A 26,404-nucleotide genomic window follows, 5' to 3' on the forward strand; every position below is an offset into this window, starting at 1 on the left:
GTTTTAGAGCATATCTGTATCAATAAAATTCTGCTCAATGAAAATTCAAATATTACTTTGCATTTGCAAAGAAATGAAATTGCCACTTCGTATAGGGTTGCAGCACCATAGCATTCTGCATGAATAAACATACATTCTTATGGCTTACGTTTGTTAGCCAAATCCTCATTTCACTTCCCAGTCAATAATAATCTAATATTTAACATTCTAAAATAGTCAGATAGAAATCTTTAAGATTGTTAACAAATATGCCCTAGTTATAAGGCTAAGTAAGAACAGAAAGTATGTAGATTCTAGAGTGACAGGAATGTACAGTATGAAAATTTCATCAAGTGAGTTGCATAGGATATAGAGCAAATACTATTACTTTCTCTATATACCATGCTCCAAGCAATACTGTGTTCCTGGCAATGACCCTAGTATGCAAGACAAAATAATTCATTATTTCCATCAGATAATGGAACTAAATTCTTTCCTGGCATAGGTTTCATTTTCCACTTAATGACATTGCCATAGTGTTAAGAGTTTGAATTCCTTGGAGGAACAATGAAACATAATCTTTTGTAGAGTGTCTCGTTATTGATGGATATCTTTCTGTGATTGCTTTTAAGCACTTACTATCATAAATTATTTATTATCATAAATAATAATGACCACACATTCACCATTTAGAGAAAGGAACTGACTATAACATCTGGCAAATTCCCTAATATCAAATACGTTTTTTCTGCTTTGTATAAATGCACAGAATGTTCTCTTCAGAGATATATTATTTAATTGCAAAGTTCTTTGGCAGATAATATTGCTAAAATAGACACAATTTCACATTGTTCAGAATTTTTCACTATAACAAATATGTAAAGGACCTTGAAAATAGCTGCATTTGTTTTTAAAATATTTCATAGTCAACTAAAACATATACTGTATGCCAGAATAAATTTTTCCTCCTATGTATTACTACATTCTAAATACAAGATGTTGGCTGTACTGGCATGTGTAGGATCACATATTTATATTACATTTCAGATGAAAAATGTTGCCTATGGAGATCACAAAAGAGAACAACAATTTTAAATAATGTACAAATCCAGTAGAATAAAACACAATGAGACACAATGAGATGAAAAACAGATAATATTAGAAACATTTCCAAGAAAACCATGGTAAGGCAAAAGCAACAGCAAAAAATATAACTGTGGCATGGAAAGGACATCCTTTTTAATTTGATGTCTTCCAAATTACAGTGAGTGCAGTCCAGACATATTCAACGGTCCCTAAAGTTAAAGAAGGCTTCACAGTTGATCTCCATAAGGGATGATATCAGGCGATTATAGCAAAGTATTTAATAGACTGTTTGCAGAACAAGTAAATTGTGACCTGGATATGGCTCACAGAATTTACACTGTCTAGGCATTCCTGGAGGTAAGCTATTTATAGTTTCATTCATATAATGGATAAACTGGAACAGTTCCAAGAATTTTGGGAGAACAGTTAAGTGATGAGCCTGAACTTTGATTTCTTTTCATCTTAGATTTTAATTTAAATAAATGCTTAGACTCCTGCAAGATTTTTTAAACTAATCCAGTGTAAATCTTTTACTCCCTGAGCATAATTTGAGAATGGACAGTCATCTGAGAATTATTATGGTAGAGAAAGAATAAGCTTTATGGCTTGGGCCCAGAAAATGTTGGGCCAGGGCTCTCATTCTTCTGGCTGTTTTCCTTCCCACTACTCCTACAAATTCTCATAATTTACCCTCCCAGTGAGCCACAAGAATTCTCTTTTGTGCACACAAGCATGCAAATATTCGCATACATAATCCCATGCACGATGTATGCAAATATTAGTCATATATGTCATACATGGTATTGCATTAATGCCTATAGCTCCATGCATTCATGGGGAGGATCACAGCAGTAAAGGATTAAGTATTGGTGTATGCAATAAATATAAAAAAAATCAGATTTTGCCTATCAGCTGTAGCTGTATAAGGTGGAAGAAGAAAAAACCTAAACCTCTCACTCATGTGACTGGCTTATTTTCTAGCAATGTAACTGATATTTAATACGGATTGACTAAGAATCAGGGCAAGCCAGAGGCACAGAATTCAACAGCCCATAGAATTGCACATTGCTTTTTATTTAAAGGGGAGGAAATGTAAGCTCTGGCATTTTATATTTAATGTATTTTAGGTGCAAGCTCAGCTGCTGCTGGCGGTTATATATTGACTAATATGCAGAGACCATGAGATTTCAGTTAGATTTTGCTGAGCGTTCATGATTTCTTTTTAACACCAACTGGCTTAATATTATCTAACTGTCTATGGCCACTTTTATTTCAGCAAGTCTAAAAACATGGAAGATGGCAGCCCTGATGATTCAAGACTTCCTGAAAATGCAGAGCTGCTGCATTGAAAGGAAAATATTAATTTCGTTGTAGCTTTTAATAAACTGCAATTGAACAAGAAATAAAAAAGCTTGGCTGCCAAACTGAAACAGGGCAGTGACCTATATGGACATGCCTTTATTCTGATGTCATTTCTGTGGCATCTACTTTCATACTTATATTAATATGATTAGTTTTCCACAATTTATTTAAAAATTATCTGCTTTATCACATCTAAGAATTAAAATTTGGCAATGACTTTTGGAAGTCTGTATGGACTATACAGGGGACAAGGTGGCTCAGTGGCTAAGATGCTGAGCTTGTCGATCAGAAGGTTGGTAGTTCAGCGGTTTGAATCCCCAGCGCCGTGTAATGGAGTGAGCTCCCGTTACTTGTTCCTGCTTCTGCCAACGTAGCTGTTATAAAGCATATAAAAATGCAAGTAGAAAAACAAGGACCACATTTGGTGGGGAGGTAACAGCGTTCCGTGCTGTTCATGCGTTAGTCATGACCATGGAGACATCTTTGGACAGTGTGGCTCTTTGGCTTTGAAACAGAGATGAGCATTCTCCCCTAGTGTCAGGAACAACTAGCCCCCTAGAGTTTGGAACAAGTAGCACATATATGTGAGGCGAACCTTTACCTTTACCTATGGACTATAACTGTGGCTTTCAGGACTTACTGTTTACACTGATCATATTCTGCCTTAAATTAATCTCCCCTAATTGGGTGAAAAAAATTTATATGCCTGCCCAATTCACGCTCAGTGATCCGGGGTGGTTTACAAAAATAATGAGCAGATAATTTGGAATAATTAACATGTAATTTTTGAAAATTATATGTATTTCTAATAAAAAAGAGATTCAAGTACATTGCAATTAATACAGGTTATAATAATGTGATCTTCAATTTAGTATGAATTGTAAATTGATACCAGATATGCTTGCCATAACTATACTATGAATTTGTTAACTATAAATATAAATTATAGGCACATTCTTTTAACATTTTACTATAATATTTCATTGATACACATATAACATTTATGTTAAAGGTTTTCATTGCCTTTTTCCATTGAATTGCAAATATTTGTTGTATTTTCCATAACCATATTAATTGAGATCTGGTAGTATATATGTATATCCAAATACTTTACATAGATGTCATTGCCCGGTCTGTTGCTAGATATATGAATACCTGATTTCTGGCATTACAAATGCAGTTTGATTGACAACTACAGAAGATTTTTTTTGGCATTTGAATTAGCTTGTTTGCAATTCAGCTGCAGGGCAAATAAAGCAGACAAAGAACATAGGTGAATTTTTCAGCTTAGAACATAGCTCTCTCTGTGTTCGAAAACTTTTTTTAAAAATTCCATTGCTTTAAATAATCAACTGTTTCTGAAATTAGACTAGTTAGTTCACAAGGAAATTAAATAAATACCATTTGGAGATTTTAAAAAAATGTTTTTGATGCTTTATGTGTAACTTGTTCCATTTTATTAAACTCTTATTTGATTTTTTAACCAAAAGGAAACAAATGTTTTTCTTAAGGCCATTTTGATAGATCGATTGATTAGATTTATGTGCCACCCATCTCGTCCGGAGGTGACTGGTAGCTTACAAATATTAAAGCCAGAAACATTAAAAAGATAAAACAGTAATAACAATAATCATAGTTATGCTAAAAATTACCATTAAAAGATTAAAAGGGAGAGGATACCATACTATATGGCAGTGTTGTTGAACCAAGTGCGTGCCAGAAACAGGAAGAGCAGCTGCCCAATACGCATGCATGCACCGGGAACATGATCTTCCGGTTTTCAGTATGTGCATGCACACCGGCCCCCTGGTCTTCTGGTTTCTGGTACATATGCACATGTGATGACCAACTAGCCAGTGCTTATGCGTGTGCTGGAAACTGGAAGAGCAGCTGCCCAGTGTGTATGCATGCACTAGGAAGATGATCTTTCAGTTTCCGGTGTATGCGTGTGCCCCGGCCAGCTGGTCTTTGCATGCACATGCCCACCAGAACCTGGAAGACCAGCAGAAACCAGAAGATCATCTTCCTAACAGGTCCATGCACACCGGGTGGCTGCTTTTCCAGTTTCTGGTGCTCCCGTGCCCATGAAAACCAGCTGGCTGGTTCGCCAGAACCTGGAAGAGCAATGGGCGACAGCCCGTGTGCCCAGAGACATGGCTCAGCAAGCCACTTCCAGCACGCGTGGCATAGGTTCGCTATCACGGCAAACATGGTATCCAAACATGCCCTTACTCTGTTTTAGCAGAGATATCTAAAAATATTCCTCCTGCTGCAGCCCAAAGCTGGGTGGTTTATTTCACTGGTGTGAGTTAGACAATAATCACACATAGGTAGGTGGGAACATTATAAAAATGTTATTTCTGTACAGATGTAAAGAATTTACACTCAGGACAAACATCACAAAACAAGCATGGTTCATATCACAGCAGGTGCATACAGTTGATACATTACATCTGCAATTCTGATTGGCTCACTTAATTTCCTCACCACACTTCTTATTTTTTGGTGGGCTTTTTAAAAAAATAATCTCTGGGCAGATTTTCCTAACTCCCTCCTGGGGATATCCAATAAATCATGACATCTTTTTCCCTCGTAGGAACTTCTAGCATCCTTTTGTGGTGTCGTCATTCCTGAGATGGATTTTGCAAGTCCCTAATTGTCCTTCTAATCTGGCTCTAAGATTGGAATTGGGAATCTCAAGGGTAGAGGCTTGGATCTGAATCGCTATTTGTAGTTATTGACTGAAAGTTATATTTAACAACAGTGTGATTAGACTGATGATAAAGGACAGGTTTTGCTCCCCATTACACTGCAAATGGCCTTTTATGGCTTCATTTGAGAGGCTCTGCAACCAAGCCAAAAAGAGTATGAGCAAGCCAAGAACATTATGAAACAAAGACTATTGGGCATAGAGAAGCAGCAAGAAATCAATATGGTCCTCAGAAGCAGTAGCCACACAGATAAATTTTAGACTTCATAGAGCACTTACTGGAGCTAGGCTTGGCATATTACCTTCAGCCGTACTGGATGGCAGATACCTTAAGATGTCCTTTTCTGATTGATTTTGCCCTGTAGATATTAGGCAGTTGAGGATGTAGGTCATGTTTTATAATATTGTAATTGTTTATACTGATCTAGAATCCTCCTTCATCTTTCCTGTGCTAAAAGAGCTATATACTAGAAAAAAAATGAGCTGCGGATGCTATTTTTCCTCTAGCTGGCAGAGATATAACAATGTCATGCAGTCAGAGGTTATGAGAACCCTTACCTAGATCTTTGCAGATACAGCAAAGATACAGAGGTGTGTCCACCAAATATTTAAAATTATTAAGTTTTAAAGCTACACTGCTACCACAGGGCTAAGATAAAGGTCGGAATTCAAGATCCAGAAGCTCAAAAACCAAATTTAGTTCCAACCATAGAGAATGACAGCTACTAGACCAAAGGGTAAACCAAATATCTCTCAATCTCTTTTTTATAGTTATTTGTTTTTTTATTACTTATTTATTTTTATTTTATTTTTGATATTTGATAGTGTATTTTGAAATTCTATATGTGGTGACCACTAACTGTAAATAATTTTTACTTAGTTTTCTAATAAACATTTCAGAGTTGATTTTTAAAACATTAATTTAACAAAAATGTTACCAGACTGAAACCTGATATCATTTATTGCCTCTGTATTCCACTATTCACATCCTATTGTGGGATATTATGAAATATGCATTATGTAGTGTATTTAATCTGGCATTCCTGAATTGTGAAAATGCTTGTCTTATTTGCAATACATCCAATAGGTTTATTGACTGATCTCTAAAACCAGTGGCCAACGAGCCCGAAAGGGCTCTTGTCTGACTCTCTGTCTATATCTCAGTCTATAATTAGGTAAATATGTTGATTATGCACATTTACAGGAACATTGTCCACCAGACCTTTGGTCCACTACTCCCATCAAATCAAAGTAGCTAAAAGTGCTATGATTTACATCTCCCTAAAATATATATAGATACAGTACCTTCAGTAAAGACTTCACTGTTATTTTTTATCCAACTTTAAAAATAACTGTTTTTCAATAATTTAGTCAAAGCTCTGCTAAATTGTGTTTTAATTTAATCATTCTTAGAAGACAATCTGTAATACACTGTTGGATGACATGGAAGGTTAGAAACTAGAGAATCAGTGTTCCCTGCAATCTGTTGCCAGATTCTGCCAGTGCTGTTAGTTATGTAGAAACTACTCTCAGTATTTGAGAACCATTTTCCACATCGACAGAAGCTCTTCATTCTAAAGCTCAGCTTTTAAAAAAATCATTTTGAACAAAGATATTTTTTGACATTGTTTTCAACATTGCTGCGTATGTGGAACATTGTAAATACATTACAAAATGCAAGCAATGGAAATATTTAAAGACATTTTAAAGTGGAAAGAGTTAAAATGATACTGAGTCAGACTGTGTTGAGCAAACAGGGTCATGTCCTTTTGTTTTTGTTGTTTTTGGCTTTCCTACTTCTTACCTTTTGTGTTCCCATTGTGCAACTTTGGGTTTACTGTATGGCAACTTCAACTAGATGTCTGAAAAGCTTTAATCTAGCCATGTCATAAACACCATTACAAGGAGTCCTAAACTTACAACTGATTACTTAGCAACCACTCAAAGTTATAGTACTATTCAAATGTACTTATGATCCAGATTCAAAGTTTGGACAGCCCCTCTTTCCACATATATTGCCACTGTAAGTAAATTTACCCACTTTGCTGTTCGTTGTCCTCTTCTTCCTTCTACCTGTTCCAACATCACAGTCTTCCCCAGAGCGATAGGTCTTTACATAATGTATCCAAAGTAGGATAAAATGAGTCTGATCATTTGTACCTTGAGTGAGAACTCTGGGTTGATTTGTTCAAGCATATCCTAAGACAAATTAATTTCTAGAAATGTGTGGACATTTATAGAAAAAAAATATTGATTGAAACTAATATTATGGTATATGAGCAAGTCACTAAAATACCCTTCCAGTACTTTTAGCTTTTATTCTCCTATTTAAAGCATCTATGGGGAATTGTCTCATGTTGTGATGCTGTAAGGTTCGCATGCCTTAGCTATTTTCAGCAAGTGATGAAAAATAAGTGATAGGAAAATGCTGAATGTTAAGATTTCAGATCACAATATATATTTCAGCAGATTAATGAGAATAATTTTTGGCAGAAATTTAATATTTATAAATTGTATTTACTATAGTTTGACTTTGCACCATATGATTATCACAGTATAAACTCTACTTTTATTCTGTCTTTTGTGTGTTCTCCATTTTTTGTTTTGAATTTGCATGACTGAATAAAAGTTTTGCATTATTTTTATGCTCCGTTAATGGATTGGAAATATTTGTGACTCTCTCTGACGTCAATAAGTTGAAACAGAATGGTATTTTGTTTTAAGGTAGAATGGCATTTGGATTAAGCAATTTTGTGATTGGAACTAAATGCTTAGTATATTTCAAAGAATGCACACAATTACATGCAAACATTTTTTTGTGCATGTGATAGAAGGAGTGGTATAAAAGAAAGGCAACATTTATCCATCAAATATGTTTCAACATGTGGAATTGTCTAAAACTGTAACATTATGAAGCAACCTAGAATTGTAACATACAGTCTAAAGAAACATTGAAAGGTCTGGAAACTCTTACTTCTACAAATAAAACAGAGTTTTTGGCATAATACATATTTTTATTTTATTTTTCTTTAATAAATGCATAGTGAACATATGATCCAACTAAGAACTTAGCTTTGTTCATGTGTGCATTTAAAATACAGAGTGCATCTTCTAGTGTGATATGAGTCTCTGGATTATAGCTAGCTTTTATTTCTTCCTCTTTACAAGCTTCTTTGATATGATTGATATGATATTCAGCTTCTACAATTTGCAGCTATTTATTCCTCTTTTCGTTCCTCAGATTACTTCTCTGATTGCTATTTGATAAGGAATGTGTGCATGACTAGTTCAGCATATTTTGCTAAACCCTAATGTGGTTTGTCTGGTTATGGATTAGCATATTGGATGTGTTTAGCTATTTTGAGTGTCTTCAAGAAGAAAGGAAGATAAAATAGAATTATTAGTAATTATAACAATGATTATGCTGCTTTGCAAACGGTAGTGTATAGCTTAGCATATGTATAACACTAGTCAGTTGTTTATTCAGTAATCTATGATTAATAAAATGAAGTCTTGCATATTCTATTTAGGAAGAACTGGAGGGTTCCATCTAATGTATGAATAAATCATTTCTCTTTTCTCCTTTGTCCCTGCAGTCGTGTGCTTCCAGATTTCATTCAGAAAATTTTGTAACTTTATAGAGCAAATTTCATACTCATTCAGGAAGTGGTGGAGGAGAATTTGTTTTACTAGCATTGTTTTGACTGCTAGTGACATTATGATTCCGTATATTTAAAATATTTTATATAAAAAAACAAAAGCAGCTTTGCTTTATGAAAATATTGCATTGATTGAATTGTTGATTATGGACATTCATAGATTAAATTAACTTTTGGCTTCATTTATTAGGATTATAGTGTATGTGTTGGATATATTGAACATTGCAATTGTATAAGTGATTTATCGTGCCCTTAATTTAGCATACATATTGTTCTGAAGGTTAGAAAAATGCCGTACTTTTATTATTTGACTTTCCAAGCCTAAAACTGGAAAATCAAGTATATCTCTACATCAAAAACTATTCTGTGACTAGGTTATGTGTTAACTTAGAACAAAAATGTAGTTAATACCGTGACCCGTCAAAAGCGCGGACGACAAAAGCGCGATCGACAAAATCGCCCCTTTGATGTCATCACAGCGCGACGAAAAAGATCGAAAAATTCAAATAAAAATTAATAAAAATTAAATTAAACCAAGCCGATTCACATAAAGGTAAGGGTTAGGGTTAGGGTTAGGTTAAAGGTTAGGGTTAGCTTTAGAGCATTAGCGTTAGCGTTAGGGTTAGGTTAAGGGTTAGCGTTACGTTTTTCGTTACTTTAACGGTTAAGTTTAGGGTTAGGTTAAGGGTTAGGGTTAGGGTTAGGTTTAGGGTTAGGTTTGGGGGGCTTAGGGTAAGGTTTTCGCTTTATTTTTACATTTTTCTAACTTTTTCGTCGCGCTGTGATGACGTCACAGCGCGCTTTTGTCGAGCGCGATTTTGTCCTACGCGCTTTTGTGGTGGAACCGTTAATACATAATTTTGTTTTATGGATGAGATCAATATCAATCGATCTAAGTAGTTACATTGGGTTTTTTGTGTGTTTCTTCATTCTATCTGGTAAATCATATTCAGGTTTTTAAAAATGAGAACTTCTATTGATATAGCAGCTGCATTCATTTTTGAAAGATAATGATCTTAATATTATTCATATTCTGGGAACTTCTGTTTTAACCATAGCAATGTGCTCTAGGTGGGGTTACACTTATATTCAATGTGAATATTTAAGTTGTTCAAAACTCAGCAGCGAAGTTGACCTTGTGAAGAATGTGATGGGACTACATAAAATCTGTTGGGTTTTTTTTGTTTTGTTTCTGGGTGAAATGCAAAGTTGTGTGCTTGTGTATGCTTGTGTGTGTGCAGACATGCATGCATACGTGCATTTTTGATTATGGGTGATGCATGGATTACTTGTAACCGATGTAGTTTTTCTTGGCAAGGTTTTTTTTTTTTTTGAATGGTTTGCCCTTGACTCCTTTCTTGGACTGAGGGAGAGTGGTTGGCTTAAGGTCAGTCAGCTGGCTTCAAGTTTAAGGTGGGAGCAGAACTCACAACCTCCTGGATTCTAGTCTGGTACCTTGATCACTACATCAAATTGACTCTTGTTTCTGAGAAAAAGAATACAGTAAAATATTTTAAAACCTCACATGGCACATAAGGCTTCTTAAGATAATATTCTTTCTATAAAAAGCTTCATGCTTACTAAGCCTTCTCTGTTGCCTTTGGAACATACTCCTTGTAGAGTTACGGAATTCAAACATCTATTTTCTTTTCTAAAAGATCCTTAAAATGCATCATTTTGTGTAGGCTTCCAGTTGTCGATTTTGTTAATTTTAATTATTTGTTTACTTTTTTTGCTTGCTTTCTTAACAATTTTTATTATCATGATTATAAATGGCTTTTTTTTTTAAATTGCAAACTGCTAAGAGCAGTAGGCAGAGATAAATCAAATTAAGGAAATAAATAAAACCAAAATTGTATGTTTTCCTGGCAGCTGTAATGGCGAAAAGAAGAAGATACAGTGTAAACAAACAAGATGTTGCAGTTCTTGGGGGAGGAAAAAAGATTGCTTTGGGACCAGAAGCCAGATGGGAACAAAGTGCTATTCAGAAATGCTGCATTATTTTGAAGGAAGCAAAGCAGAAGAATCTTTTCTCTTGGTTCAAATCAGCTGTAGAAAAGATAGAGAAAAAAATCTTTCAGCCTCCAAACTCAGTCTACAATACATATCATGCAAAGCTTCAGTCCATGTTCCAAAATTACCTGGGAGTATCTCCCACTATTCTCAAAATGCTTGCATTTGACTATAAAGGATTCCTGATGCATAATAAACTATGACTAGGCTAGCTTATTAGAGTCTCATTTTATTTTTTTGTCTTGCATTGCAAATATCTTGATCTCTGTACTCATGTACCATGTTTTCCCCAAAATAAGACAGGGTCTTATTTTCTTTTGACCCCCAAAATCGGCACTTGGAAGTCTTATTATTTTTGAGGTGCAGGAAGTAGTGAGCGTGGTCATCTCATGACTGTTGCTGTGGTTCAATATTGTTGGAGAGGGCTTATTTTAACGCAGGTGCTCAAAAGCCCCCGATTGGGCTTATTATTGAAGAAGGTCTTATTTTCAGGGAAACAGGGTAATATATTGGCATTGGACTGAATTTTAACGGAATTATCCATTTTATTTTGGGGAAAAAAACAGCAAAAGTCAAAGGCTTCTGGGCTTTCAGAAAAGAGAAGAGATGATCAAATGGCTGCAAGGAAGAGAGGCAAAATCTGTTATGACAGTACAATGTTTTAGGTTTGATTTAAAAAAAGGTACTTTCACAATGCATAGACTTAACAGTCTGCAACTCCTTAAAGCAGCCTCACCTTTTCTGGGATTGTGTAGAATTCTTGGCATAATTTTGTTTGGTTTAAGAGCAAAGTTAAGAATATCAAGATGGATATTCATAGAAAAAGGAAATACTCTTGAGCAAGCTTTATTCCTGGTTACTTGAGGGACTCATATCCATGTAGATTTCATGGCACCAATACAAAAGTGGTTTTCTGTTACATTCTATAATGTTTCAACATTTCAATCCAGTTTGCAGTCTAAATCCTTCTTCTTAATCTCCTGTCCCAGTACTAACCAGATCTAGCTCCTCTTTAGCTTTATGAGATCAGCCAGAGGTGGCTAGTTATTTCTACTTAGCTAGCCTTTACAATGCTTCAGTGAAAAGCCATGTTTTGCAAATTTTAGAACCTTGACTTACCACAATTCTTCATTTAGTGACTGTTCGCAGTTACAATGGCACTAAAAAGTGACTTATTATGACCATTTTTTTACATTTACGACCATTGCAGTATCCCCATGGTCACATAATCAAAAATTTTGGCAACTAGTTCATATTTAAGATGGTTACAGTGTCCCGGAGTCATGTCATCCCCTTTTGTGACTTTCTGACAAGCAAAGTCAATGGGGAATCCAGATTCACTTAACAACCGTGTTACTAACTTAAGAACTGCAGTGATTCACTTAAACATGGCAAGAAAAGTCATAAAATAGGGAAAACTCATTTAACAAATGTTTTACCTAGCAACATAAATTTTGAGCTCAATTGTGGTCATAACTCGAGGACTACCTTCATAAAGGGCAGTGAGGCAAACAGCTCATGGAAAGTTAAAGAATCTTAGAATTGTCAAATGCTTGTATTTGCACAGAAATTTGGTATGAAAGTTTGATATCATGACTGGTTCTATTGGTGATATTCTTACACTGATAACACCACAGAATAGAGTTAAAATAGGAAAAAGATTTCTAAGTGGGCTCTCCCTTCCTAAATGTGTTTAATTTAGAATGACTTCCTCAACTTTTTTATGAAGTACCCCACTCATGGAGCAGCAATTAGTAATTAAGCATAGGTTTTAAAAATATGGAAATAGTCTGCCTAAGAAACAGCTTCATGTCAGAATCATTGTTTGGAATCTCTATTTTGTCAGGTACTGTATATCTCCACTCCCAAAAGTTTATATCATGAGCAATCCTAAGCCCTTATCTCAAAACTAATCATCAGTGAATTCTATATGCTATATTTCTAGCAAGCATGCTTCAAGACTGAAATGGAAAATGTTTACCATTTACATTTCAATTATAGAGCACATTTTTTCCCTTTCTCAGATGTAACTGGAAATGTGTATATTTTTTAAAAAAACTGCTCTTTTATTAAAGGTATTCAGACCTAGAAATAGCCGAGATTGGCTATGGCTTGTCTCAGTTTGTACTTATTCATTCCTCCATGCAGTTCTATTTCTATCTCATTTTTTGCTATTTCTGAGCCTGTCACAGCTGAAGAAGGGCCAGCTTTACTAGGAATGTAGAATTGAGATTCATTTCCTACAAGCAGCTGGCAAAACCTGAAAACCTGAAACTCTTTTTCAAACATACTTGAACACAAGAAGCTGCGTGCCAGATATATTTTCAATTATTGCTATTGTATACCAGTTAGCGAAACAATATTTTATTCCAGATGAAGCAAAATTGTGTAAATTCTTGAAGATATGGATAAAATTTTAAAGCCCCATTCAGTAAAAAGTAAAAGGTAAAGGTCCCCCTCGCACATATGTGCTAGTTGTTCTTGACTCTAGGTGGTGGTGCTCATCTCCGTTTCAAAGCTGAAAAGCCAGCGCTGTCTGAAGATGTCTCTGAGGTCATGTGTCCAGAATGACTAAACACCAAAGGCACATGGAATGTTATTACCTTCCGTGATCCCTATTTTTCTACTTGCATTTTTACATGCTTTCGAACTGCTAGGTTGGCAGAAGCTTGGAAAAGTAATGGGAGTTTACTCCGTTACGCGGCACTAAGGATTCGAACTGCCGACCTTTCTGATCTACAAGCTCAGCGTCTTAGCCACTGAGCTACCATGTCCCTCTCATTCAATAGGGCAAGTCCTCCCCCCATTCAATAGGGCAAGTTTAAGAAAGCGTAAACCATTTTGAGTGCAGTAAGATATTTTGCTAATCTGAGATACATGCAGAATCTTCGATAAATTAATTTTTGTATTTGATTGAAAGAGAAGATAGAATTGAAGTCTGGATTAATCTTAGGTGGATTCACTGAAATCAATCAAATTTAGTTGTATTTAATCTGTGTTCTTATTCAATGTACAATTAAGACAAGATATAACCTATATTTCTGATTGAAATATATAATACACAGGTATGCACACACCTACATGCTCTTACCTTTTTGTATTGCCTTTTGTTTTTCAGAGAGAGACCAAAGGCCAGTTTCTTATAGATCATGTTTGCAATCACTACTGTTTGTTAGAAAAAGACTATTTTGGCATTCGCTATGTGGATTCTGAAAAACAGAGGGTATGTATACAAGTTCTCTCATAATTTATTTTAAGTGATGTTATTTCAGTGAAACTGCTAGCTAGTATGCTTTCATTCCCCTGGCATAAATGCTTTAGTGATGTCCAAAGAGATGAATAAGTGTTCATTTCTCTGAACCAAAATATGTTTTATTGCCAGAGAATCAGAAGCTAATCAAGGATATAATACGAAGGTAATTGTGTGCTTATTATTGTGTCACTTCCTTGATAATGGCTACTTCAATACATTTGGAATGGGGCTTCTTAGGAACCTAGTTCTAAGGATTACTATAGAACCAATCTCAGGGAAAGACTTTTTAGCTTAATTAGGGCTTCAGGTGATTCATGTTTTTAAGAAGACATTCTTCAGCTTAGAATGTATTGGATTCTGATTACTGGTATTTTTTATGACTATACCAGTGTATGTATCTTAACTTGACTGAATGATAACCTATATCTTGATTCTACCTTCACAGGCATGACTTTGACCTGCTTAACTGAGATAATGTAATTAAAAATTGACTTTCTTTCTTCTATTCTACTGTAAGCAGAATGTTTGAACCTGGCTAATATGATTGGATTAATTTTCTTGAAATCAAATCTGCCCAGCTAATATTTTCTTGTATAGGCAAACAATAAAATATGCAAACAGTGAATTGGGCAATGCAGTGTAACATTTTTTTAATTGAAAATAAAATCAAGGTGCAAGAACTTATTCTGAAATTAGCTGTTGAAAGTTTTCAGCTTGCAACCAGTAAATTTTTTAAAATGGCTTCTCAGAATTTTAAAATTAGAGCTACAGATCTGTCTATGGAGATTCTCAGTCACCCAGGTCATGGTTGTCCCAAAGGTGTGTTTTCAAAAGGCAAGTGGACTTAATTTTTTTCCTTGAAGATTTTTTGCTTCTCATTCAAGAAGCTTCTTTAGATCTGATTGAATGGTGTAGAGTGGAAAGATTTATATTCTTTGCAGTCATCTGCAAGGAATATAAATCCTTCCATTCACCAGCATTCAGTCAGAACTGAAGCAGCTTCTTGAATGAGAACCAAAACATCTTCAAGGAAAAAAATAAAGTCCACTTGCCTTTTGAAAACACACCTTTGAGAGCTACCAGATCTATGTTGCAGAAATTCACGTAATCAAAAGATAGCAGAGAGTTAGCATTGCTGCATATCTTTGTTGCCATCTAATGGATTTTTGGATGTTTTTAAACCTAGATTTTGTACAGTAGCCTTATTTAAATCTCCTCATCAAGAAGCAAAACTTCATTGAAGCAGTATATCTGGCAGATGTAATAAATCTTATTTATCTATTAAAAGTATTTGCAAGAGGTTTCTCACAAAATATGTATTTTATGAATGAATCATCCCTTTTCAAAAATTGGCTGTCTGCAATTTATACATATATAGTTTCGGTGTTTTCCTGGAAAAGTAAGTTGTCTGTATGCATACGTGGAGACGACTAGAAGTAACTTTTGAAACAGCTACGGGAGACTTTAATGAAGAGTGTGAGTGCTTTGCTGTCTTGCGCTAACACACTTTTCTAATGCTGTGTCCTTCTATAGGTTTACATAATATACAACCATTTAGTCTTGTGCTTCATATAGCAAAATCACTAAAACTATTGCTTTTATGTAATTAGTACAAAAAGAATATGATTATTTTCAGGTGGGTAGGAATTGAAATATTTTTTTTATATTTTGATGCACAAATAAAATATGAAAGTAATAAAATTGTTAACTCAGAATATTGTTAGCTTATACCATCCCAGTATGTATGAATTGTGCGGCTTGACTTTCAAATATAGTAGAGGTTGTTTAATTACAGACTGTTCATTTCTAGAACCCTACAGCTCAACTGAGATTTATTGCTTATATTGAGGGATTCATCAGATTTATGAGTGGGTTAATCCATTGCTGAATTGCACAAAATGATAGGACTTTTGATGGAAGAAATAATGCTCACAGCCAGCTGGGAGCACAGCAATAGCACAGTGTTTTTATAATACTAGCAATATTTATCCTTTGAAATTGTTAGAATTTGATCTCTCTCAGGATCTCTTTCAGCTCCACCATTATAAAATGAATTCTAATCCATGCACAGGCTTAAAATAAAATTGCCAGATATTCTGGAGAAGTGTTGTTGTTGTTCCTAAGACTAATCTCATACTTTGCTGATATCTATATAGTAGTTCAGATAATAAAAAAATATATAAAATAAAAAAAAGCTTCAGGCTTCTTGCTGATGCAGATGGATGTATTTCCACTTTTACTGTTATTTGGAAGTGGGCACATCTATTACAGAATAGGATCAATATTTTAAAATGTAGCTCTTGCAGAAACTTTTATTTAGCTAATTAAATAATTCTGCAGTAGAGGAGGATATAGAGGTAAAGCCCAATTCTTATGATTTTAAAGCTAGCAGAATATTTTGACAAGTTTTAATATTGGCTTAATTTGCACTAATTAAGAGCTAGTCTGGCTTGTAAGGACAAGTTGAATATAGACTGTAAGCTTTCCACTCAGCTTCTTTCACATAGCATTTTATTTCAGCTGTTGTGACACATGCCTTTGGGGGTGAGATTGAAGATGAAACTGTAAACACTACAGCTTTGTTACTGCATTTTTAAAGGCTGCTCTAATTTTTGTCTCCTGTCAGTTTTGTGTATATGTGATTTATGTATGGATGACATATTCCACATGAAGATGACGGTGATTAGCAGATCATTCGTTTCCTTTTTTTTCTAGCCACAGATTCAGCTTCCGTTTGTTTATTTGTTTGTTTATTTATTGTACAGGCCACCCATTTTACCTCCAAGTAACTTGAGTTATGAACCCAAAAATCCATTAGGGGTGAACAAACTTCCTTCATGTATGTACTATTATTGTCTAAGATAACTGGCAGCTCATATTGAAATCTTGTTATTCATTTTTCTAATAGAAATAAAAAAGTAAAATACTGCACCACGGGAATGCCTTGAAATTTGATCCCAGTAGCTGGAATCTATAGGTATTAACATTGATTTCAGAATAGTTAGACAAATGGGCCATGACACTAGCCCACAGACTAATAAAAACTAAATGGAATTAAAATCTACTTTACTTTGAAACTATAGTCAAAGTGCCAAATAAGCTGATGTGTAATTAAAATTGGTTTAATATTATGTGAGGTTAGAATGTCCCAGTGGAAAATTGTTCAAAATTAATTAGGTTTAATATTTACACTTTGGGATTTCTTTTTCTATTAAAATTTTCACAACAGTAAAATTCCTTACAGTTGAATCCTAAAATAAGTGCTTTAATTTTTATCATCATTGATTCTCTTTCTATTTTGTATTAATTGAGAAAGTAAGTTAAAGTTAATAGTGCTTCCAATAAACCATCGATTTCCCAACCAGTCATGTATTTTCTTTCACAATTTTCCTCCATTTCTCTTGTTTTCTGTCTCCTCTATTCCAATAAATCAGTAACATTCCATAGGCACTAATCATGCTCATTTATCAATGTTGTTCTTTTCTTCAGAGGCAAGTGCAAGAGACTACTGAGTATAAATGATGAAAGCAGTACTGCACTATTACAATCCAAAGTTCTGTCCATTTTGTAAGTGTGTCGTGAAGTTGCACACAAACTCTAAAGGGCAGAGTTTTAATGAAGGATTTGGACCCTGAGAAAACCTTTCCTTCCCTAATATTTATGTTTGTTTGTTTATATATTTTATTCATTTATATATCAATCTTCTTAACTATCAACAGAGGAATTCCAGGAGACGTTATTTTCTGATAACTCTACTGACACTCTTTTTATACAGATGACACTATGATATTATTTCAAATATAAAGTAATTAATAAGTATGTGCCTGCATAGAAACAATAACAATAGACCTATAACTTTAATTAACTGTATGCAGCCTATGTGACACTCAAAAGTGAACAGTGTTTCTCAACTTTGGCTATTTTAAGATGTGTGGATTTCAATTTCCAGAATTTCACAGCCAGCATGCTTGCTGGGGAATTTCTGGAAATTGAAGCGCACACGTCTTTAATTTGCTGAAGTTGATAAATTCTTCTCTAGAGAAATATATAATTAGTGAGGTTGTTGATTTTGCAGATAAGACACATTTCCCCCCCAAATAATTCCAAGTCCTCAGACAGATTGAAAAACTGTAGGAGGTTTTTCCACCCAAACCTGCTGACAAGATAACGAAAGGATAGATGGGAGTCAACATTTGTTTCACTGTCCTACTCATCAGGGACACCTATTTCATTTGTTGATAGATCTTAAACCTAGATAGAGAAATGCTTTCACCATACACACATCTTACAGTATTAAGTAAATATATTGGCATCATCTCCTTATCAGAAATGAATGTTGGACTACTTTAAATCAGAACACTTAGCACCTCTGTGAGCATCTCACAGATATAAGAAAATATAAGAAAAATAATATTTTGTTTCTTCCACTCAGGATTAATGCTTTCATAGATGTGGGAATAATAGGCACATAGAGGAAAATTGTCATTTAATATTTTTAAATCTTTTTTTTTAAAGACCCCTGTAAGTTCCAGTGAAATAACCTTTCCCATGTTGAGGTTTTGTGCTGTGGAGGCATACATAACAAATACGTCTGTTCAGCAGTGTGAATAATTGCAAGGACACCTGCCATGGTAAATAGCTAGTAGCTACTGCTGGATATTAAAATGCTGATTAGAGATGATGTTTAGAAAGTGTGGCACATTATATTTCCCCAAAAAAGCAAGCAATAAGAAAAAAATTCTGCAGGTGCAACTGTGTCCTAGTAAAAGTGTATACTAATAACCCATTGCCCTCATAATAATAAAAAAAGTTCTCCAAAAGTCTTTAGCTTGTCATTTTAAGACATATAAGTAATATAAAACTAACCAATTCAGTTTATTCCAGAATGATATGAAATACTGGTGCCCCCCTGCTTTCACCCTCCCCAGGCTCCAGAGCCTTTCTAGGAGCCTGGGGAGGGAGAAAACAGCCTCCACACCCCTCACCCCTGGATGCCCACCGGAGGCTTCAGGAGCTTCCTGAAGCCTCCGGAGGGCAAAAAACGGACCTATGGGGAACCTGAAATTCAGGAATGGTGATTTTCAGTTTGCTCTTAGGACGTTTTTTTGCACTTTTCTCCGGAGGGTGAAAAATGGCCTCAAAAGAAGGTCAAAGTCACCTGACAGGGCAACGCCTTGCATGCCCTAATAAATGCCTCTGCGTGCCACCTGTGGCACGCGTGCCATAGGTTCGCCATCACAGGTCTATACAATATGAACCAATGTAGATGTATGTATATTAATACTTGTCAGAGTTTAATTCCATACTTTTAAATTTACTGAATGTAATGGTTTGTAGCAATTTAATTTGCTTATGTAAGCATTTTATTTTTGTTGACTTGCACTAGGACAAAACAAATTTGCGTGGTGCTAAGCACATAATCAAATCAGCAGTCTTGTTCCTCCACAAGCTCCTTCTCTATCAAACTCAAATTCAGATTCAATTCAAACTGAACAAACTTTCTAGAGATATACCCTAATACATGGAATAGGACTATACCCACTTAAAAATCATCCGGGAAAAATGCTGAGATATTGTGATCACTAGAGCTCAGTGGTAGGTTCCTACCGGTTTGGCTGAACTGGTAGTAGCTTGGTGGCCTGGGTTGCTGGAACCGGCAGTGACCAGGCCTGCCACCCCCTCCGAATTGGTTCTCCCAACGGTGCCACCATCTTGTTTTTGGTTTCTTCGCATGCACGCAATTAAAATTGCTCTGAAAATGTGTGCTCCCACATGGCACATCCCTGGACAAACCAGCAGTAGCAGCTGCCAGAACCTACCACTGCTAGAACTCTCTGTTCATGTGTATACAACATTTTGTTTAAATTTCCATACAAGCTTGAGAAAAAAAATAGTTCATTAAAACTGTAACATCTTTTAAAGGAGCTTAAAAGAAGACGTGGCTGGCTTAATAAATAGCAAAGAAATGTTATGTTTAGACAATTTCCAAACAGTTAGTTAAATAGTTTCTGAAGAGTGCAGTGCTTTAATATGTAAAGATTTCATTTAATCTCTTAGTGTTGTTTTGTGGATAAATTGTATGCAAAAGAATGGGATCTTATATGACTTCCAGACTGCCCTGGAGGGAAAAAAAACCTCAACAAAATGTAGCAAGATAAAGGAAGCACCTTTTTATTAAATTAGAAAACTGCTATACCTCTTCATGGAAACTGCATAAAACTGAATCTAAAATCTGTCATTCTTTTTTTTAATATATAATATGTTTTTATTTTTTATTTTCAAAACAAACATCCTTCTTTACATGCTGTAGAAAGTCTATCAGTTGGTTACAAAAAGATTTTCGTGCATCTCTTCCACAGTCAACAAATATAACTCCTATTAACTCAAGTATTTTAACTCAGATATTTATACATATTACCATCATCATATCTCCATTTTCATTTGACTATAATTATTTAAACGTTTTTCATCATAAAATATACCAAGATTTAATACATAACCACATACTGGCCTTTCATTTTCTATTTCTAAAATCCTCCATTGATACTGAATCCTTATGTCCTATTCTAGCTAAACATACATAATATTTAATAACAAAATTCTCTAATCCTCCTTTCCAAATCATTGTTTAAAGTTTACATCCAGTTTCCTTATTTTATACCCATATCTATATACAGTATACGTTGTTATCCTTATCCCTTCTTTATTTAACTATATCCTGTATCATAACATTTTCCCTCAATAATCAAAGCTTTAACTGTATCTAACAGTTCTTTTTTTATTAACCTTTATATATAATCCAAAGGGATTTCTAATTTTCCTTTCATGGGTACCATTCAATATTCATATCCAGTTATTACTCATCATGACGCTACACATTGTATACAATAGCAACATTATCAACTATTTATTTGACTATATCTATTGTCACTAAATTCACTAAGTTTAACTAGTTTTAAATTATACTCTTCCATCTATCAACATGTATCTATCCAGTAGCAAAACAGTCTCATATCTTCTGCCATTTGTAGTGTCAGTCCTCTAATCATTTCCTTAATCAACTTTGTATGGACTCCTCTTAGCAACTCCTTGCTTATAAAATCTCTCATGTAATCTCGATGCCCTTCTTCTGTTTCCTTAATCATCTTATATATTTGATTGTCAGTGGTGTTATCAATGATATTGCTAATAAAATTTCTCTCTTTAAGTCCATAAATTCCTTTGTTTTTTTTTCTTCTGTATCTTGCCATCTGGGATAAATTTCCCCTCCATTTAGTTCCTCTTTCAGTATTCCACTCTTTCCATTTTCAGAGATAAACCAATCACCATAAATAACAGCAAATTTAATTTCCTTATATTCATTTTTCACTTTAGTTTTTTGGGTTTTAACCACCATGTTTTCCACTTGATAAACATCCTCAACTTCTTCATCATATTTTGCTGTTATATGATGTAAGTCTTCCAGTTTCTTCTCTATCCTCTCATATGTATTTGAGGAGGAGCCAATGTTGCAACAATACGGACGTGTGATCTCGATGCTCTGAGACCGCAGCCGATACTTTTGCTGCTGGGTGGTCCAATTGGACCTAAACCCTCCTGAAGAGATGGTGAACAGGAAGAATACATCTTGCTGACCTCAGGGACATTGCAAAATCCCTGATCAATGCAAGAAAGTTCTTTAAGCCAGCGACAAAAATTCCAGCCAAGGCTGACGAATTCGGGGTGGCTCTAAAACTGAAGGATATGGAAAGAGAAAGTGTTTCCAGCTGGCGAGGAACTTTTACCGTTTTAAAAAGAGACTGTCTATAAAAAACTTACCATTAATTTAAATTGGAGAACAGAAGAAATAAGCGGCGGAATTAAATTTCAAACTGTTTTGGACAGAGGTTATCTTACTTTTTAAATGCTATTTTCATGGATGGGATTTATGCAAGCCTTTTAAACCTTTTATTATTCTCTGTAACCTATGTACTAAAATTTTCCTCTTTCATTACTGTGGGTATTCTCCTAACTCATTTAAGAATCGGACTTTTTTAAAACTTGAAATACAAAAAAGATACAAAAAGAAACAAGGAAAATTGCAACATAACACTGCTACTTGGAGGCTGGAAGGTTTGTGTATTGGAAACAAAATACTCTTTTTTCTCACTGATTGTTTTGGCTTGGCACTACAAGGTCTCACTGCTTGGTTATAGAGAGTCATAAGAAGGAAAGCACACAGATGTTCCTTTGAAGTATAGCTTTAACCAGAGAAAAGTGAAAACAAAACCTTATTGTGAATCTATGCTTAATTTTATTAACCTTCCAAGCCAGAGCAGCTGTGTGGAGATAATGGCACAATTTCAACAGCAGAAAGAAACCTTAAGTCTGCAAAAGATATTCTCAGAAATACAGAAACTATCAAATAAAATCTGTCATTCTTTACCTCCCTGTTCAAGTTTGCATAAACTGAAACATAACTATTATGTATTTGTGATCACATTAGCTGTGCTGTTCACTTACGGATACTACTTTCTGTCTTTCCTTTGACATCTATGTCCCTCTTTTTGAAGTTGTTAACAGAAACACAATGGAAATCACAGCTAGGAGAACACTGCTATCAGTTTACTACAATCTTGTACTTGTAAGAAAATGGTGTATTTTGCAATACTTTTGACTGGTGGCTTCTATCTTTTTTTACAGCATTGGCTTGAGCCCAATAAATCTATCTTCAAGCAAATGAAATGTAAGTGTTAGAAGCTCATTTCATACATTGACCTATTATTTTAAAATGCCAGTGTTTTGCAATAATTTTCTCTATTATGCCTTATTTAAAATGACTTTAATAAATAAATAAATAACGTTACTATATTCTGTTTATAGACATTGAGCTCTTTTTAAAAAAATAATCTAGAACAGCCTTCCTCAATCAAATATGCTTTCATATACTATCAGCCAACAGGATTTAATGGATTATGGGATTTGAAGCCTAACACACATAGAAAAAGCTGATTGAGAAAGGCTAGCACCTGAGAAAGGAACTTGGGAAGCAGCTAAGTAGGGGGTGTGGTGGGTCTAAAAATATATTCTTCATTTCATTTTAAAGTTAATATTCTCTATGGATTTGTCCCTTTAGGCTTCATTGGAGGATTTTATCCAGCTTTTCAGTAATGTTATCTAATATGCAATGTAACTCTAAACATATTCCTCTAACTGGAAACTTTATAGTTCCAAGCTCCACATTGCATTAGGGGCAATGAGAACTATTTTATTCCCCTCTCCCGCCCACATCATTACTTATTTAAATAAAAATAAAAACAACTTAGCTTTTCCAGAGACTTATCTTTCAATAACTCAATCAAAATCAAGTTACAGTATAAAGTATCTAAATCTACATTATACTGTATGTAACTTGCAGTGTCATTTGAAATCCAGTATGCAAGAACAGTAACTGACATAAGGCCATTCATAGGCTGTTTGGATGACTGGGATGATTAATGGGCTCTTGGTTTTAAATGCATCATTCCTGTGCCCAGAACCAACCCTCTAGTCAGAAATCATAGGTTTTCCATTTTCTTCTTTTATGGATTCTGCTCAGGGAACAAATGGGGATTTGAACTACTAGTCCCTTGAGGGGAAATGGACTTCTGTTAGAGTAGGAAATAGGAGTCCTACATTTTCACCTCCCCAGCTCCCAAAAACTCATTTAGAGTGTCCTCCGTTCTAAGGGATAAAGTTTAATTTCATTTAAGCTGTCAGGCTGTGGTTGCTTCTTGTGGAATAGCTGTCATATCTGTAGCACAACTACTATGATTTGCTAGGGATTGCATCCTAAGTCTTCAAAGAAAGATGTTTGCAGTCCGTAAACCCTTGACTTTAGACTTTGAGGCCTATGCTTGATCTATTGACATATGCTTTAGTTACTCTATGACAAAAAGAGAAGTTTTATCCACATACTCTCAATAGAATTGCAATTTTCAACAAAGACATTAGTGCTTTAACATCTAACATTGTGTTACAGAAGAAGAATCAATATGCATAATTGGCTATCATTAGGACTCGAAATGTATACTCACATATTCCACTAATGGCCATTGAATCAATGGAATATATTTTGTTTAAATATATATAGCATTGTGCTGCTGTTTTAGCTGTTGCAAGTACTTTTTTTAAATCTTTAGAATAAATAATATCATTTAAAGTAAGTTTCTAAGGGAGACAGAATGCATTAACACATCAATTATATATTACAAGAAGTATTGAATATGCTTGGGAATTCCTTACTCCATAACCTTAACCTACATTATCTTTTCTGAATGGCCTTCCATTGGAATATGAGACTTCTTTTTTTAGGAAGGCAATCAGTTTGTAGTGACTTGTAAGTTTTATTGTCTGTTTGTTGCTTTTACTATTTTTATATTGATCTACTATTTTCTATAATGATTGTTCAAAACTTTTGATAATATTTTAATTTCTTAGCTTTTAAAGTGAAGTGTGATACTTATTTTAGGATTGTTTAAGTTTAAATATCTATAATGCCTTTAAGAACCAATCATTTTGATCTTTTTTTCCCCATACCCTCAGGGAGAATCTCATCTTTTAATGTGTTGCTTCAAATGGTAGTGTAATAAGTTTAGGTAAAAACACTTAGACTGACCAATATTCAGAAAATTCAAGCAGATGCATGGATCTTCAATTCCAATGCATGGTGCACAGATGCTGACATTAATTTTGTCCTTTGTTTCATATTATTTTATCTCTCCTCAGGGTCCACAAAAAAGTCCAGTGAATTTCCCCCCTCCTACACACACACACACACACACACACACACACACACACACACAACCTCTAAATGTATTTGAACTGAGAGTATTGTAAAATAAGAGCTGAGTACATAAATATATTTTATTTTAACAATGAAAATTATAGAATCAAATTAATTATGCAATCAAATATTGCATGATATCTAGAAAAAATAAAAGTAGGGAAGCAATTATGTATTTGTGTGTGTGTGGTGTGTGTGTGTGTGTGTGTGTGTGTGTATCACAGAAGTGAATACACCCCCTAACATTTTGTTGCCAGCAGGCATTAATGGCTGTGTGTTGTGTTATTTTGAGGGGACAGCACATTTACACTTTAATACAAGCTGCATACTTGCTATTTTACATTGTAGCCAAGTGTCATTTCTTCAGTGTTGTCACATGAAAAGATATACTTAAATATTTTCAAAATATATGGGGGTGTACTCACTTCTGTGATATACTCTGTGTGTGTGTGTGTATGTATGTGTATATGTGTGTGTGTGTATGTATATGTATATGTATATGTATGTATACACACACACACAGAGAGAGAGAGAGAGAGAGAGAGAGAGAGAGAGAGAGAGAGAGAGAGAGAGAGAAGGCTTGAATGGCTTGGAACCAAGTTGTTTGACAGATTGTCCCTCCCCAATTGCATCTATCCAACCCCCAACAGAGCAGGAAGGCAGCGCATGTTGTGGATCCCAACTATCAAGGAAGCACATCTGGTGGGACCTAGGAAAAAGGTCTTCTCTCTGGTGGAATGGGACAACTTGCTGCAGCCTACTTGCCACAGTCAACCTGCCATGACCAATTCACAGTGACCAGTTCATTGTGGAACAACTCATTCTGATCAATACACCCATGGGACAACTTACTGCAGGACAATTCAACAATTCAATTTAATTATAAACATATTTTAATTTTTGTCATTTGTATTTCATTTGGTCCCATGGTGAGTTGGCCAAGTCAAGTTGGCCACAGCAAGTTATCTGCAATGAGTTGGCCGTGGCAAGTTGTCATGGATCTTTCTGTGGTAACTTCATATGGAACATTCCCTCAGAAATAAGATTACCCAAGCTTGTTGCCTTTCTAAATGCCTTTGAAGACATGGTTTCGTCAGCCAGCTTGGGAATGGATCAAGTGGCTTGTCTCATTGGGGTGGGGTTTAAATTGTGGGGTTTTAGCTGAATTTTTAATGTTGTATTCCCTATATATGGAATCACTGTGTGTGAATTGAGCAGCTATATATATTTGTTTAATAAATAAATGTTTGAAGTACAAAGATATTGGTTCAGTGGAAAAAGCTGAAAAAAATGTCCTTTTATAGTTGACTTTGTCTTGCAATCTGCTCTTCATATCTGCTTCTACAACATAGAATGAGAGCTTGTTGGCATTGTTGAACAATGTGTCAGAGAATCATACATTAGGAAGGACCAGGTGTATCATAGGGTTCAACTTCCTGCTCAGTGCAAAAGCCCAGATAAAAGTATCACTGTCAAATGTTTATCCAGCCTGTTTGAAACATGCAATGAAAGGGAACACACCACTTTCTTAGGATGAT

At 34.9% G+C, this 26,404-nt stretch overlaps 1 protein-coding gene across 3 annotated transcripts in view; it reads left to right on the forward strand.

Annotated features, from left to right (window-relative positions):
- The window catches only part of FRMD3 (FERM domain containing 3), an 86,525-nt gene that overhangs the window by 10,787 nt on the left and 49,334 nt on the right, over positions 1-26,404 (forward strand). For 2 of the 3 annotated variants that reach the window (XM_087715947.1, XM_087715948.1), the window contains exons 2-3: positions 13,928-14,032; positions 22,745-22,787. In XM_087715947.1, the coding sequence (XP_087572073.1) occupies positions 13,928-14,032; positions 22,745-22,787 (148 nt within the window). Of the gene's footprint in view, positions 1-13,927; positions 14,033-22,744; positions 22,788-26,404 lie in introns of those variants that run through there. The other variant, XM_087715949.1, reaches the window with a different exon arrangement.

This window comes from Thamnophis sirtalis, unplaced genomic scaffold (genome assembly GCF_051295495.1).
Source record: "Thamnophis sirtalis isolate CommonGarterSnake01/CBP01778 unplaced genomic scaffold, rThaSir2_p1.2 scaffold_5, whole genome shotgun sequence".
NCBI classification, from domain to species: Eukaryota; Metazoa; Chordata; class Lepidosauria; order Squamata; family Natricidae; genus Thamnophis; species Thamnophis sirtalis.